The 15,917-nt window shown below is 33.5% G+C and overlaps 2 protein-coding genes across 2 annotated transcripts; both read right to left on the bottom strand.

Moving 5' to 3' along the window:
* Nucleotides 1-1,282: 1,282 nt before the first annotated feature.
* Nucleotides 1,283-5,565, bottom strand: LOC103495471 (inactive TPR repeat-containing thioredoxin TTL3-like). The gene is made up of 7 exons (XM_008457046.3): nt 3,735-5,565; nt 3,079-3,271; nt 2,818-2,999; nt 2,388-2,721; nt 2,074-2,278; nt 1,816-1,919; nt 1,283-1,685 (listed from the first exon to the last, which is right to left on the bottom strand). Exons 1-7 carry the CDS (start codon nt 4,733-4,735, stop codon nt 1,485-1,487), a joined length of 2,220 nt encoding a protein of 739 aa, XP_008455268.1. The 5' UTR covers nt 4,736-5,565; the 3' UTR covers nt 1,283-1,484.
* A 6,380-nt stretch (nt 5,566-11,945) lies between these two features.
* LOC103495472 (ketol-acid reductoisomerase, chloroplastic) lies at nt 11,946-15,493 on the bottom strand. The gene is made up of 10 exons (XM_008457047.3): nt 15,130-15,493; nt 14,857-14,949; nt 14,300-14,365; nt 14,010-14,150; nt 13,647-13,874; nt 13,450-13,567; nt 13,227-13,366; nt 12,968-13,135; nt 12,701-12,856; nt 11,946-12,587 (listed from the first exon to the last, which is right to left on the bottom strand). Exons 1-10 carry the CDS (start codon nt 15,415-15,417, stop codon nt 12,219-12,221), a joined length of 1,767 nt encoding a protein of 588 aa, XP_008455269.1. The 5' UTR covers nt 15,418-15,493; the 3' UTR covers nt 11,946-12,218.
* Between the last annotated feature and the right edge of the window lie 424 nt (nt 15,494-15,917).

Here is a 15,917-nt window from a genome sequence, read left to right as displayed (position 1 = left end):
CCATCACTCACCCCCACCCCATTAGGGGCCCTTAATCTTGATTCCATTTCTCCATGTCCCCACACTCACACACACACACACACACACACACTATCATATAACATAATAAACAAACAATTCCTCCAATTACAATTACAAAATAATATATATATATATATATATATATATATATATATCAGGAAACGTTTGAGTTGTATTTGAATACTCACAAGTAAACCAATAATATTTCATTTTTTATTATTTTCTTATATTGAATAAAATATTAACCAACTCAAACCAAGCTCAGAAAAAATTCATTTATTAGAAGCTTTAAACTTAACCAAACCCAAACCATACAAGTTTGAGTGTAAGTTGATCGAGTTCTTCGATCCATCTCAAATTTATTTAAAATCCCAGTGTATGTGGTGAAAAAGGTGAGTTATTGGTCAACAAGTACACAATGGAACACAAGAATACCAGTAGAGCATGGTTGTACAGAGAGATTTTAGTGGACAGAGGACAGGTTGGTTAACCAAGAAGATGAAAAGGAAGTGTAGCTCTCTGCCATGTCGGTTCTCGTCTGATCTACCACAAACATCAGTTTTAGTTTGAAAGTTAAAAAATAAGTAAATGAAGTCAATAGTGCCAATCCAAAGAAAGCTGCAGTACTTCGCAGCAGGACAGACAAAAAAGAAAAGAAGAACAGAAAAGATTGGCTCTTCTTGCCATTTTCCTTCCTTTCAGAATTTGGATGTGGTTTTTGTGACCATTTCACAAGTTTGGACACGGGTTTTCAATGGTTCATCTGGTCCCTAAAATTCGAAAACTATCTCGAAACTTTCAAAGATTACAGTCCTGATCCTTAATATCATTCAACAAAACAGCCTTGTACTCTATCCAACTACTTGCCGCATTATAACATCAATGGAGCTAAAAATTAATCGAAAACATGTCACATTAACATAAAGTGACAGAGATTACAGGAACTTTTCTAGGACTTGAATATATCTAGAAAGCATAACATTGTTTGTTTTACGTGGAAAAAATAGTAACAGACAAGAAGAAGTGATCGACAACAGACTTCAAAATTAGCCAATATTTCATGCCAAACATGCCAAACTGTTAACTATTGAGCAGTCACATTAAAATAAAATAAATAAATAAATAAAAAGGGTAAAAGAATCGTGCCCATGATTTACTGCCAGGGAGACAAAATAATTACATTTGTACAGAATACTCATTTGGACAAAATTTTTGAATTGAGACTGACAAATGAGACCATGAAAAAGGAAAAAGAAAGGCATACAGGCCAAAAATAAATGGGATTCAAATAAGGAAGAATATGCTTGAATATTACAAATGAAAGAAATAAATTTCCGCAAATGTGAAGTAAGAAACTTTTAGTCTCTGAGGGTTCCTCTGCCTAGAATTCTAGGAAACAATTATGTAGTTGATTATGTTACAGGTAAAATTACTAGCTTTTTCTGTATGATAAAAGTTACCATTCAAATGTTGTAGAGGTTTGAACCATGAGACAATGCTGGCAGTGTTTGTTGAAGAATACAACTTCTCACTGAGTCCTCCAAAAAATGGTGGCTTGGTCGGATCATTTCGATCAACTTCTCTCCATTCTTGTAAATTTTGAATGCTGGAACGGTTTTTATGCCTTCAGCCTTCGCTAAGGTCATGCTCTCCTCCACATCCACCTTCCATTGAAACATCAGATTTAGATTAGTGGAGATTCTAAATCGTCTAATGTAATTGTACGTGCAAGACAATGCATTATACTATGATGAGGTATGTCATTGTGATGAAGATGATCACAAGAATAGATACCTTTATAAACTTAACAGAAGGGTAGCGTATGCATAGCATATTCACGAATGCAGATGTTTCGTCGCATATATTGTTTGCAACTTTGAAATGAACCACGGAAACACCTGAAAAATCCAAGTTTTCCTTCAGAGACAGGAGGGAAATAATTGTAGAGACCAAACTTGCATCTTTCAAAGGCAGCAAAAACAGAGTAGAAATGATGTTTAAAGACGGATGTATGTATGAGATTCTCAGACAGTAAATGCCAAATGAACTAACCGGTTGACGAAATTGCAGCCTTCAGTTTATCAAGAGTAGAAACTTCCTCTACTTCACCACTTACGGTTCTATGATCAACTACCTCTCCACGAGATCTCTTCAATGCAACCTGTGCTTGATGCAGAGATTCAGCAACCTCATGGTCTCCAGGAAGTTCTCTCCTTAAAACCTCTAGATCTTTCACAGCATCTTCCCATCTTTCAAGCTAAAATGTTCAATGAGAGAACACGAAAACACACGAAAACACGTCAGAACATATAAAATAATTTTCCATAAAATAGAAGAATAGCACCTAGCATCCTTTCAGTTTTCACCTTTGCATTTGAAGCGGCTCTGCGAAGAAGGGCCTTCGTGTAGTTCGGTTGAATATTGAGGGCTTGATTGCAGTCCTGAACAGATTGTTCCCAAAGTCCAATCTTGGCCCAACACACGGCTCGATTGCAATAAAGAACGTGGTTTGAACTATCATACTTGAGGCCCTCTCCATATGCTGTGCAGGCTTCTGTATATCTACCAGAGCTAAAAAGATCAAAACCTCTAGAACGAGCTCTTGCTACCATTTTCACAGTGCTCAACAGGTTTGCAACTTCAAGATTATTAAAGTCAATCTTGCCCGCTCTCTCAGCTGCCAGAACTGCATTATCAAACCTGCAAGAAGACCAACGAATCCTTATACTCACCCCTAAAATGTGAGCATTAAACATTAAACTATAAACTAAACTTGTTTTTTCAATAATATATTACCTTCCCAGTGCCATCTCAACCATGGCCCGAACATAGAACACGTAAGCTTCAGCAAGCATACCAAAGAACTTGGTTTGCGAGCATGAAGCCACAGTTTCCAACTTAGGAATGTTAGATAGGCAGGAGTCAGCATCTTCAAGCTGATGGAGTTTCAAAAAGGCTTCGGCTTTACATGCAACAAGCTTTACATTGCATTCACATAAGTTTCAGTAGATCTGAATACACAAAAAAAACATAAACAAACATATCTATGAGTTCTACCTGCGGAGAGAAATCTGCGCCAGCTGCCATTGCTGCTTCAGATTCCTTTAAAGCACTCTTCCAGTCACCGGCTTTTCGAGCATCTGCACACTGATTCAATATCTTCTCAAGCAACTTCAACTTCTGCAACTCAAACTGATCTGGCTGCCCTGAGAAAAGAAGGTGGCTCCGGGCTTTCTCTACCTGCCCAAAGCTGAAAAACAATATCGGCCAAACGAAACCAGAAACTGCATTCAGCCAAAAAATCTCAGAAGGCTCGTCGCAACCAAGGAGATAGAATTCTAGCACGAAAATATCCCCCATTGCTATAGCTTATGAAACAAAAAACAACTGGGGAACTATCACATTATTGAGGAGCACCATTAAAGATATCTGCCTCAACATTTAGAACTAGAATTGAAGTGGGAAAAATGTTAATAAAACAAGTGTCAAAAAATGATGTAAAAAGTAGTACAAATTAACTATGAATCTACCTATGTTCCTAAAAATTGAAGCAATCAGCACTAATACCAATAACAGAAACCATGCAGATCTTAACTACATAAACAAATCATCAAACCGTCTTCCAAGAAAAAAGAAAACCTCATCTCCTTAGAATTCCCTATATCCAAGCATCATAAACAGCTTCATTTTGAACAAAAATTTCAAACACTTACCGAAGATAAAGAGCAGCAAGCCGCTGGTGAGCCCTGCCATAGCCAAGATCGAGCCTCACAGCCTCCTCACACTCTCTCACTGCCTCACCCAGCCGACCAAGTGCAGTCAACGCCGCCGCCCTATTGCTCCGATAAGCAGCATTTTCCGGGAACAATGAAATTGCACGATCATACAACGACAAAGCTTCTACAAAACTCCCTCTTCTATACAATTCATTCGCAGCCCTTTTGACCTCCTCTGGATCGGAGCTCGCCATTGCCCTTTTAACCACCAAAGTTTCACTACCAAATTGTATATTCCCAGACCCAAAATTCCCTTCAGCAAGATTTCCTGGACTCCCCAATTTGGCTCCCCCGCCGCTGCTACCACCGCCACGAATAATGCTGCCGTGGCCGTAATTCCCTGTGCCGGACCCCAACGTGTCAGTCCGATTAGAGGTTCTGTGCGCAATGTTGGCCTTCAAAACCTTGCCGGAAGGGCAAATGTTGCCGCTTGGAAACACATTGCTGTTAGGGTTCGAAGAGGCTGAGTTGGTTCCATTCCCATTCACTCCATTGCTCGTACTTGTAAGAGTTTTACCTGAGTAGATTAGTGGCGATCCGGTCGAAAACGACCGTCGGTGACCTGGTCTAGAATTCCGCAATGCGGCGGCGGATCGGTGGCCATCGGAGCCACTCGGACTCGTCTCAGACGACACTGAAAGCTCTCCTGAATGATTGTTGGGTTTGCCCTCAAATCTTTTACCCATTTGGGTATTATTAGTTTTTCCCGTAACAGAACCAGATGAGCTTGAACTGCTACTAGAAGTGTTAGGCCCGCCAATCCCGTAGCCATTGTCACCAGTACCCGAGCTCCGAGTCATCATCAATGGCGAAACCGGTGAACTCAGATCGTGATCTTTCACATCAGGCTTATTATCTCCCAAACTAAACCCATCACGAAATCGCCCAGTTAAAGAATCAGAACCCATTTCTTGAATCGATTTCACAGTGTGAGACATTGCTTCACAAATTACTTTCAAAAATCAAAAACCCAATTACCATAAAAGGAAACACAAACTGCTTTTTTGGTTATCCTTGTTGTTATTGAAAGAAGAATAGTATAGAGAAAGGAGGACAAAAAGAGAAAGAAAACAGAGAAATAGAAGAACAGAAGGTGTCTGAGAAAGACATGGAAGAAGAAGGAGAAGAAGAAGAAAATGGGGATCCCGTGAAATTAAAGAAGGAAGCAAGGAATGAATCTACAAAGAGAAACAAATTGGACTAGTTTTGTTAAAATTTCTTTTCAATTTCTTTTTCAGATTTTCCATACTTTTTCTTCTTCGAATTTTTCTTTCCTTCTTCACGAGCCACCGCTTTCTTCCCTTTCTCTCTTCGTCTCTACGGCTACCCGTTTACTTAACAAATCACCATTTTCAACCATTATATATCAATCACCATATATATATATATATATATATGCGCCTACATTCTCTTAATTTATCATTTTTCTCTATCCTCCAGATGATTACATTCTGTTTTCTCACTCTACTTCTTTTTTTTTTTTTAGGCTGTTATTCGAGAATAATTTTGAATTATTGTTCATTCTTTCACCCATTTTGGATTCTTGGTTAAATGGGTTGTATCAAATTCCAATAATTTAATGGAAAAATTGAATCTTTTTCAAGAAAAAGATTGACGACATTGAGCCCATAAGGGAAGGGAAGACAACAAAAATGTGTGTTTATGGTTTCGTTTTCGATCCTTATCCAAAAAAGAAATCGTTAATATTTCGTTATGTTACTGCCAAAAACTCATAAATGTTACCGTATTTGTTCTTTCTTTCTTTCTTCTTATTTTATGATGTGTTCTCTTTTACGATCTTATTTCAAATCAATATTTTGTTATTCTTCTTTACATTTTATAATGTTTGGCCTTAAACAAATCATTATGTTCCTTTTTTTCAATTACAAGTTAAGTGTATGATTTATATATATATTTATAGTTTCTCTATCACTTTTTCCATTTTGTATTTAATAAAAAATCTTTGACACATTCAATATTTATAATAAACAAATCCATTATTAACAATCTATTAATGTTTCCAAAAATTAAGTTAGATTTTAAAAAATGAGTTTTTTTTTTCTTTCTTTCTTTTTTAAATTCGGTTAAAAATTCAAATTTTAATACAGACATGTGAGAAAACATTAAAATTTATTAAATGTTTTTTTAAGGTTGTTGTAATTGGACAAAAAAAGATGGATTTTTTGAATTTCCAAGTTTTTTTGCTATCAAACCTAAAAAGTTAGACTAAATTTGGAACTGAAGTTTGATTAATTAATTCATTAATTCATTTATTTATTTATTTGTTTGTCTTGAATAAATAGCTCATTACTATAGGTGGAATTGGTAATAAGTTGTTGGAATATGTAATAAATATATAGATTTTTTGTGAAGTTTTTTATTGTTAATTTATTATTATTATTATTATTTTGTAATATTTGAGAAATGAAATAAAAGAAAAGAAAAGAAAAAAGTGGGAAGGTATAGGATTGATGGAAATGAGCTGGCATGGTCCTAGGTGCTGACGTCAGAACGTGTCCTTTTCAATTAGGGTGTTAAATTATGCTTACGTGTATTTACCCAAATCAAAATTCACTTTTTAACTTTTTAACTTTTTATACACTCCTCTCTTCATTTAACCCCTCCAGCCCTAAACCCTACATTCCTCTCCCCCTCTCTCTCTCTCTCTCTCTCAATTACCAAAAATATCCTTCTCGTCGTTTGAAACATCGATGTCGATAGAATTATCGAGTGGTTGAAAATATCGATAAAATGTTGATTTTCATGGATATTTTCTTATAGGTTTATACAATCTAAAGTTTTTAAGTAAACATTTTGTTATTTTTAAAACTAGTTAAGAGTTTATGTTCGGGACGTTTTATTGACTATTTTTTTTATGTTGGATATTTTTAAATGTAATAAAAAAACTGAAACTATTTACAAAATATAGCAAAATCTTTCGAATTCTCTGTAACACATTTGAGTTTTTCTTTATATCATTGAAATGGTTTCATTTTTTTTTTTTTTTATTTGCTATTCATGAAAATTTCTCTTTTGCTATGCTTTATGAAATTTTCTATGGAAAATTGTCAAAGAAAATGGCAAATTCGGTAAAAATTTTACAAAAAATAATAAAATTTTAGATTCTATCAATGATAGACATTGATACATACTAATATGCTTGTATCAGTCGTATTAATAATTAGTAATAAAAGTCTATCAGTATCTATCATTGATATAATCCAAAATTTTATTCTATGGTGTAAATATTTTAATTTATTTACTATATTTAAAGATATTCTCTTTTCTATTGTATAATGTAAATATCGAATTATCTTTGATGTTAATTTCGAACTTATGAAAACGTGAAAATATCGATGGAAATATCAACATGTTGATATAAATTTAATACTATGGTTACACCGAAAGGGATGAAAAATAGTAAAATTTAATTAGTTATAATTTGTTCAATTATTTTAAATTTAATAGCATAAACACAAAAGACGAAAAAATGAGTATGTAGTCAAATAAAAATAAGATTAAAAATGCAAAACTTGAAATTTATAGATCAAATTGAAATAAAATTCAAATGTCAAAAATAAAAATATAACATTTTAAGTTAAAGCTAAACGTGTAATGAAATGAATCTTAAGAACCAAACATAAATTAGATCTAAAACTTATAAATCAAAAAGCTATATATATATATATATATTTTTGTTATAATTTTGTCTCTAAATTATAATATAAAATATTGGCAAAAAGAAAAAAGAAAAAAGAAGAAAAGGGGGGGAAGGAAGGAGAGGACAGACTTTAAGACAATAGCATTCTAATGTATTCTAATGTTACTGTCAGAGAAAAGTACTTTTGGTTGCTATTTGAGTTAAATTAGGTCAAGAAATGGTTTCATTCTTTACAGGAAAAAGACAACCATATATTATATGAAATAATTAGCATTTTTTTTTTATAATAAAGTTCAATCTTCAATTCATAATTTGCCTATATATGTGTTTAAATTAGGTTTTTGCTTCTAAAATTTTTGTACATAATATGATTTTAATATTTAAAAAGTATAACCGATTCGAATTCTCATTTTCATATTAATAATTTTATAAAAAAAAAAGTTGAAATTTCATTCGTTAAAAGTAATATTTGGAATGACAAGTTCACGTGTTTAAATATATTAATAAGATAAAACGAAGAGATTGGTCGGTGTTGATTTGGAAAATTATCAAACCAACAACACTATTTTGAAATTTCAAAGGCTTAAACGACGAAAACTAGTTGGTCTATTGTATTCTTCACGAACGGAGTCGGTATGAATATTTATAAAACCGATTTCGTGAAGATTTGATTGAATATCGGATTGAGATGAGATTTGAAGTAGGGAAGGGAAAAGGGCAAAAGAGTCGATAGAAGTAAATAAAGAAAAAGAAATGAGAAGAGAGGTTACAGCTAAGCAAAGTGAGGCGCCGAAACCATTTATGCCTTTTTGCGCCGTTAGCTCTGTCTTTGGAAGATATGATCCTGTTTGGCTACACCTATTCACTTTAAACTTATCCCTAACAATAATCCTTTCTTCCATCTTCCCAAGTTTTCCACTATACTCCAAAACAAACAAAACCCCTCTTTTTATTTTTATTTTTTTTTTCCTTAATTTTACGCCCAACCTAATAATTCTTTTTCTTTTCTTCTAATAAATAAATTACAAACTTTTTATTATTTGTTAAATTGTAAATGATAATTCAAACTTAATCTAATTGTAAATTATAAGTAAAAAAAAATTTCCTTTGAACTTTTTATTTAAAATTTTGAGTTTAATTTTAATTTAGTTCATAAATATCAAAGATTTGATGTTTATTCATTCTTAAATCATTATTAACATTAATTTTAAGTTTTTTTCAAAAAATTCTCTATAAGATAAATCTTTACCGACAGAAAAAAAAAATGGGTATTTGCAAAAAAAATTATGATAATATGGTCCATATCAGTCCATTTTTTTAAATTGAAAAAATAGCAAATTTAAAAGCAGATAACCTTTTGATTGTCATTTGACTTGTCATATTTACAAAAAAAACTGCTTTTTCTAAATTTTTTTGTCATCTAATACAATTTCTTCAAAAAAGAACATTGGCGGATAGTGATAAACTTCGATAGACATTAATAGACTTTAATCGATCGATACATACATACATACATATATATATTAAAAAAATTCTAAAATTAATGTGTGTGGTTATCTTTTTAAATTGGAAAAAAAAGAAAGAAAAAGAAAAGGAAAAGGAAAGAAGATGATATAGAGTAGAGAAGCATAGGAATTTCAAATTCCATTGGTCAAAGGTAAGTGATGGGGTGTGTAATGTTTCTCTCTCTCTCTCTCTATTGCCAAATAATGATAATGTCTTTGTCTTTAGGAACACAAAAATAGCTAAGGGTAGAATTTGGAATCTGATTCCTTTTCCTCAAAACCCTCTCTCTCTCTTTTTTTTTTTTTTTTTTAACTTCTCATTTACTTATTCATTCCAAAATTTACCAATTCTTAATAATTATTACAATTTAGTCTCCAAGAAATAAATTTAAAAAATTATTAAAATAGAGAAGGAAAAAAGAGGGAGAGAGAGAGAGAGAGAGAGAAATGAAAACAAACAAACAAAAAGCTGTGGCTATCCCATGAGGACAGTTTGCTCTTAATCTTTTTATTATATATAAATTTCTTTGTTGTAATATATAATCTTTTATTATTAGTCCCCTTTGTCTTTATAAATAAATAAAAAATAATAAATAAAGCAGTGGGCCAATGCAAATTTTTATCCCCATTTATTTAAGAATTCTTTAGATGCAAATCATTCATTCTTCCTTCATAAAATTAAACTTATTGTGATAATAATGTTTACAATATATGTAGCATGGTCTAGCACATTCCACTACATCACATCTTAATTAATATTCTTCTTCTTCTTCTTCTTCTTCTTCCTTTTTAAAAAAGAAAAAAAAAAACATCTTAATTAATATATTAATATTTCAAATGTCAAAAATGGAAACATTATGCTAAGTGCTAAGCACTAACGTGAGCCTTTGTCAACATTATATGTATTATAATAAATGTAATTCTTTTTTAATGCATACATACACACAATTATATGATGTGATTATATATTATATATATATATATATATATATATATATATATATATATATATATATATATATATATATATATATATGTATGGGTATATCTAACTTTGTTAGTTATATGGGTTTTTATAAAAATGGGTTTAGTCACGTTATTAGGGGATCCAATGCTCTATAATAATCTTTTTTTATTAATTCACATAAAATTATTGTTCTTTACTTACTCCTTTCATAATTGATTAATTTTTCTCTCCTAATGTTTCATTTATATTGGTATGTTGTTTATAATAATAAAAAAAAAATCATGTTATTAGTGGAACAAAAAGATACCGTTTTTTTTCAATTTTGGATAATTACGTTGTGGTTTTTTTTTTGTCTTTTAGACCATGAGAATGTGATTCTAATTTGATTCTCTTTGATTTTTCTTTTTTATTTATACAATAATTGTAATTAACATAAACCATAATGCTAATCTCAATAATACAAATTATGATTGACATCATTTATATTTTGTTTAATTTTGAATGTGGTATGTGAAAAATACTTTATTTTATTATGATCTATACTTATCTTTGTGTAGCTCACTCAAGCGTCTAATCACAAATTGTCACGTGACAAATTTCTTTTTTTTAAAAAAAACATTTGTGCTTTTTTAATATTTATTTTTTTATGTGATTGACAATGGTGTAAGAAAGTTATTGTGATCGAATTGCATCTTTTTACCCGACTCTCCAATCGCATAGATTGAACTATTCTCCTTTGATATCTCTTATTTTTTTCTCATCTTCTATCAAGGAAGCTCCAATGTCACGCTAAGATTAATCATTTTCTTTCCTTGAAATCGAACAAACAAATGTAGATTGTCCTAAAGACAAAGAGTCGTAATTGGTCAATTAACAATTCATTCTATTTAATTATCAAGAGAACCCCAAAATACATGAATTACTCATTTGGTTGCTAATTTTTCTTTAGGGATAGTTGTAAATCTAGCCATCAAGTCCAAAACATGAATGGATATAACAAATTCTAAAATCGTTATAAATTCTATTCGTTGTGATTACCTTTTATATTAGGATTCATGAAATTTTAAATGGGTATTGATTCGAACAAAAAAATTTATGAACTCAAAAGAGATTAAAAGGTTTTTGAAGATAATTCTCATCAAATCAGTTAAGTGATAGATTTCCATGTAAGAATGAAACATGATATGAGTATGTTCAATGAAGTTTATAGAGGAAAACTAATTTTAAAAGTTGAAACTTGTTTGAATTTTGATGTTTTTATTTTATTTTATTTTTGAACTTGGAGTTGAATTAAAGGGCCACTTCTCCACGTGTTCCACATTCCAAGAAGTTGTGTTAATTCATTTACGTGGCAGCCATGAAAGGACATTTTCGAAGCTTAAAACTTACAAGAGCTGGTTGTGGTTGATGGTGATATAACTGAAATTGACCATGACCTACGGTTTTAGTCTCACTGTAGAAGTTGAAACAATTCTAGCTCACTGTTTATTATTTCAACAAAAACATATGAAAAGAGGAATCTCCATTTGCTTGAGTTTGTCGCTACTACATGTAATCGTAATATATGAAACGTGGAGTTTACTATTATGATTACAACACCTACTGATTAGTTAGATGTACAAAATTGACACCTCTCATCTTTGAGCTTTGAATTAATTAGCTGGTGAAGAAACACACACTTAATATCCAAAGAAATGAAGTTAGAGATTGTGTTGGGCCACCGATGTGAGAAGAAAGAAAAGGGTTCATAGGCCGAGTAATTAATGGGCCTTTTTTTTTTTATTGTGAATTGTTGAATTGGGGGTTAGTTTGATTTGACATCTTATATCGAGGGCAAGGCCTGTTCTTATGTGTACTTTTTTTGCAGACAGTAACTTAGAGAGGTCTGGCGCTTCTCGAATCCAGCCGGTTGGCTTCCAACTTATTGTTTAAGTACTTGAAATGAATACTAATCATCTCAGCTACTTAGATCAAAACCCAAATCAAACGAATCGGTAAGACATGAGAGTTGTCGGTAGATGGAATTTAGGATGAAACTAATATTAGATGCCATAAAAGTAGGTAGTTGATAATTATCCCCACAGGTCTACATAACGAACGACTTAGCCAAAACAACCACGAAAACTCAGGAACATTCTCTATTTATTATTACCAATCGCTCAACTAACTCTTATAGTAAACTTGAAAAAACTAGATCTTGAAGAAGATCAGGATAACAGTACATATTTTGTAGATACATACAGCAGTCCTTCGTCGAGCATGATCGATCTAATTCAGTTTGGCATATTTTAGTTGCTCGATTGACGTAGTTCTGGGCGAACGAAATCAGCATCAGCTGGAACAGAAATGTCAACGGTAGGTCTCAACTGGGCGCAAACTTCAATTGCTCCGTGAACTGGGTCAGACAGGAAGTTGCTGATAAGGTCTTGGTTAATGGCTGAACCGTTGTCAATGGCAACCAGAGCTTGTTGGGTGAGAATGTAGTCGAAACGAGGAGCCCACTTTCGAGATCCCAATCGTGCAGTTGTGGAACAATTGTCGACCATGAAAGAAACACCACGGGCATGCATGAACGGGTTCAAAGAGTCGACTGATTCGATCACACTTTCGTTGATGATCTCAGAGTAAGAGTGGCCCTTTTTCCTCAGAATCTCAATCTGAAAGTAGAATTTTATTATGAAGCAGGCAAACATCTCTTCGTTTGAAAACCAGCGGAATACAATAAAATCTAAGGTTTAAAAAGTCAGCTATTAGGACAGAGATTTCGTACCTGTGCCATCATCAATGCCACATATACACCAGCAGTGAAAGGATACAACGGACCAAGGTCACCTGCAGGACGTGATTGTCGGACACGCTCACCAACTTTCCACATCCGGGTCTGGTCAATGTTGCCCATTGGGAAAGCTGGGAGACCCTCCTTTTCCTGTAATAGGAGAGTAATAACAATATTAAAAGGAAGATTTCATTTTCAGTAAAAGTATTTATTTTCACTAAATATTATTGCTGTTAAGGCAAAAAAAAGGTACCAACATACATAAAATCGTCGACCAGCAAGCACAACACTGCGGATCTCACTTCCACTGGCAACATCTTCATAACATTCATAGAGAATATCCATACATGGGTAATATGATGCACTGTATGCTCTCTCGAATTCCTTTTTCTCATCAGGAGAGAAGGAATTGTACACTGCCAACATTCCCTATATAGGAAGAAAAAGTCTCAACCATTAACATAAAAGCAAGTGAATGAATGGAAAATTAACAAAGTTAAATCTAGTAAGCAGATACAACCTTGGTAGAAATGGTCCTTGATATAATTCCTGTTATGCTTTCGACGGTGTTCTTGTAAGCCAGCTCTTCCGCCATTCCATTTTCAGTGTACCTTCTGAACAAGGACTCCACAATTCCATGAACAGCACCAAGTAGAATACCTATCAACCACAGCAGAAGAAGTTGGGTAACCACAGTTCATGTGTATTTGAATGTTACACAAGAAGTAGAGTGGAAAATCTACCTCGCTCGCCAAAGATGTCACTCCTGTATTCTTGCTCTAGTGTTGTTGCAAATGTGAATGGAGAACCAAGTGCAATGGACCAACCCAATGCAACATCTGTGGCTCTGCCATCAACATCCTGTAAACTGTACATAGTTAGCAACCAAGTACATCAATCAATATCAATATCCACCTCAAAGTGGAGAAGTTGATATTACCTGGTGAACTGCAAAACTAGAATTAATTCCCGCGCCATTGACCTCTTTTCCTTGTACATAAAGTCTCCTCACAGATGGACCCATCCCCTTTGGACAAACAGCAATCACGCTGATATTCTTAGGGAAATCAAGCCCCAATGATTGCAAATGGCCAAGAAGAAACCCATGGGAAAGCCCAAGAATGCTGTTTGGTTTCATGTGAGAAAATATTTTCTCATAGTTATCAGCCTGCAAAGTTCGGGATATTGAGAAACTCAGAACATGCAGAAAATCAAACAAATAAATATATCTACCATCAAAAGCACCTAACTCTAGCTTAATAGTAGTAGAAGCAACAAAATTAAGATAACTTCACCAACTGACCTGTGCAGAATCAGAAATCAGAAGCATGACAAGATCACTTTCGGATATAGTTTCATATATATCACCCAAAGTTCCATTCTCTTCAGAAAAACCAACTGCACGAGCTTCTGCAAAAGAGCGGGAACCCTTCCTCAGACCAATCTGTATCATTAAAAACCAATACGAAACATCAGCATTAACATAGATGATCGATCACTAAACACAATATCAAAACCTACAGTACTATAGAGAATAAACACTCCAGAGATAAGAGACTAAATAAATTTTAATGTACAATAAAATAAAATCACCTTAACCACAATATCAGACTTGGCCTCAGCAAGGGAGTCCCTCAAATTCTGAGCTTGTGCAGGTGCCTGATAAAGAATCAGTAGAAGGGTCAGAGAAAAAGTTCATCCTTCCTGAAAAGGGAAGAGCCTATGGGCTTTAAGAAAGCGCTTTTCTGAATGAGAATGAAAACTTTTGGTGAACAAGACCCATGCATACATTCTACATGCAGATGCACACATCAACTCAGTTTCTCAAACCAACGTGCTCTAGTTTCCACAACTCCTTACGTTCATACCAATCATATGCCTAAGTGAAAAAAAATAAAAAATTTGCACGTAGGTTGAAAGTTGCAATGTAAATTCTCCAATTTGTCATCGCTTTAGTAAAGTGTCACATCTTTTTCCTCAATTAGTATTAACACAAAAATCAACTGGAAAGTGAAACAAACAATCTCAAAAGTAAAAATAAGATTTTATATGTTAACATCTGCAGTTCACTGCATGCATAACCATCAGATCATGGAGGCAGCAAAACCAAACAAATACAAGACGGTTAGCAGAGTGGAAGATAACATTACCTGTGAACCCCAGCCAATGACACCGATTTTCTTGATTCCCTTGAAGGCTTCCGGCAGCAAGGGAAAAAGATCTCTGCCTCCTCTGACAATATACTACAATCCGAAACCAAACAAAACAATCACAAAAAAAAAAAAACATTTCATCAAGAAACAACACACTTCAAACCCCCCCCCCCCCCCAAAAGAAAAAACCAGATCTCAGTAAATAGAACCATAGCAATTCATTTCTATCAACTCAAATCAATCCAATACAAGTAAAAGGGAAATAAAAACCTCATCGTGGCCAGCGAGGTTAACTTTCTCCTTCTTGAAAACAGATGTATCAAAATCAAGCGAGGTTAAGGGCTTGATGGCAGGAACAGAGACCATGCGAGCACCAAGAGCTGAACCGACGCCATTGGCACCACAAATACCAACAGCTTTGAGAGCGTATAATCCTGAGGAAGAAGATGATAAAAAGCCTAAGCTGGAAGGAGATAGAGGCTGCAAAGCAGCAGCTTGTTTTAGGGTTTTGGTTGAAGAGGCTGAGATAGAGGGAGCGAAATGTGTGGCGGCGGCCATGGATGAGTCAGCAAAGGGTAGTGCGGGAGACGAAGGAGAAAGGTTGAGAAATGAGGGGTTTTAATAGGGTTGCTTCATTCCATATCCACCTACCACGTGTAATTTTATATTTTGTGTTTCTAAATGGTAAAATGTTAAAACCATATCAATAATAATAATAATAATAATACGTTACATTGTTTTTCTAAAACAAAATTAATTAATGCTAATGCATAAATAAATAGATATGGATTTTTTTTTTTTTAATTTGTCTAATTAACTTATAATATAATGTGTTTGTTCGTTGTGTTATGTGGTTTTGCTATGGCAATTGGCAACGTAAGGGGAAGTAGTAAATGCATTTGGTTTATTTGGTGTCTTAATTAATCTTAATTTGATTCATTTATGTTACTATGATGTTCTTTTTTTCCTTTGCAAATCAAATATTTCTCCACAACTTAGCACAAGCCTTTATCAATCTGATTTTATCTGTATGTTATTTCCCTCAGTTAACTACAACT

This window comes from Cucumis melo, chromosome 1, assembly GCF_025177605.1.
Source record: "Cucumis melo cultivar AY chromosome 1, USDA_Cmelo_AY_1.0, whole genome shotgun sequence".
Taxonomy (NCBI): Eukaryota; Viridiplantae; Streptophyta; class Magnoliopsida; order Cucurbitales; family Cucurbitaceae; genus Cucumis; species Cucumis melo.
This window is presented reverse-complemented; position numbering and strand designations above follow the sequence as displayed.

Coding starts and splice junctions, on each gene's coding strand:
- LOC103495472 (XM_008457047.3), bottom strand. CDS start 15,417: ATGGCCGCCGCCACACATTTCGCTCCCTCTATCTCAGCCTCTTCAACC. Junction 13,136..13,226: donor CAAGGACCATTTCTACCAAG/GTTGTATCTGCT, acceptor CTTCCTATATAG/GGAATGTTGGCAGTGTACAA. Junction 12,857..12,967: donor TTGCTGGTCGACGATTTTAT/GTATGTTGGTAC, acceptor CTCCTATTACAG/GAAAAGGAGGGTCTCCCAGC.
- LOC103495471 (XM_008457046.3), bottom strand. CDS start 4,735: ATGTCTCACACTGTGAAATCGATTCAAGAAATGGGTTCTGATTCTTTA. Junction 3,272..3,734: donor CTTGCTGCTCTTTATCTTCG/GTAAGTGTTTGA, acceptor ATTGTTTTTCAG/CTTTGGGCAGGTAGAGAAAG. Junction 1,920..2,073: donor GGCTGCAATTTCGTCAACCG/GTTAGTTCATTT, acceptor TGGATTTTTCAG/GTGTTTCCGTGGTTCATTTC.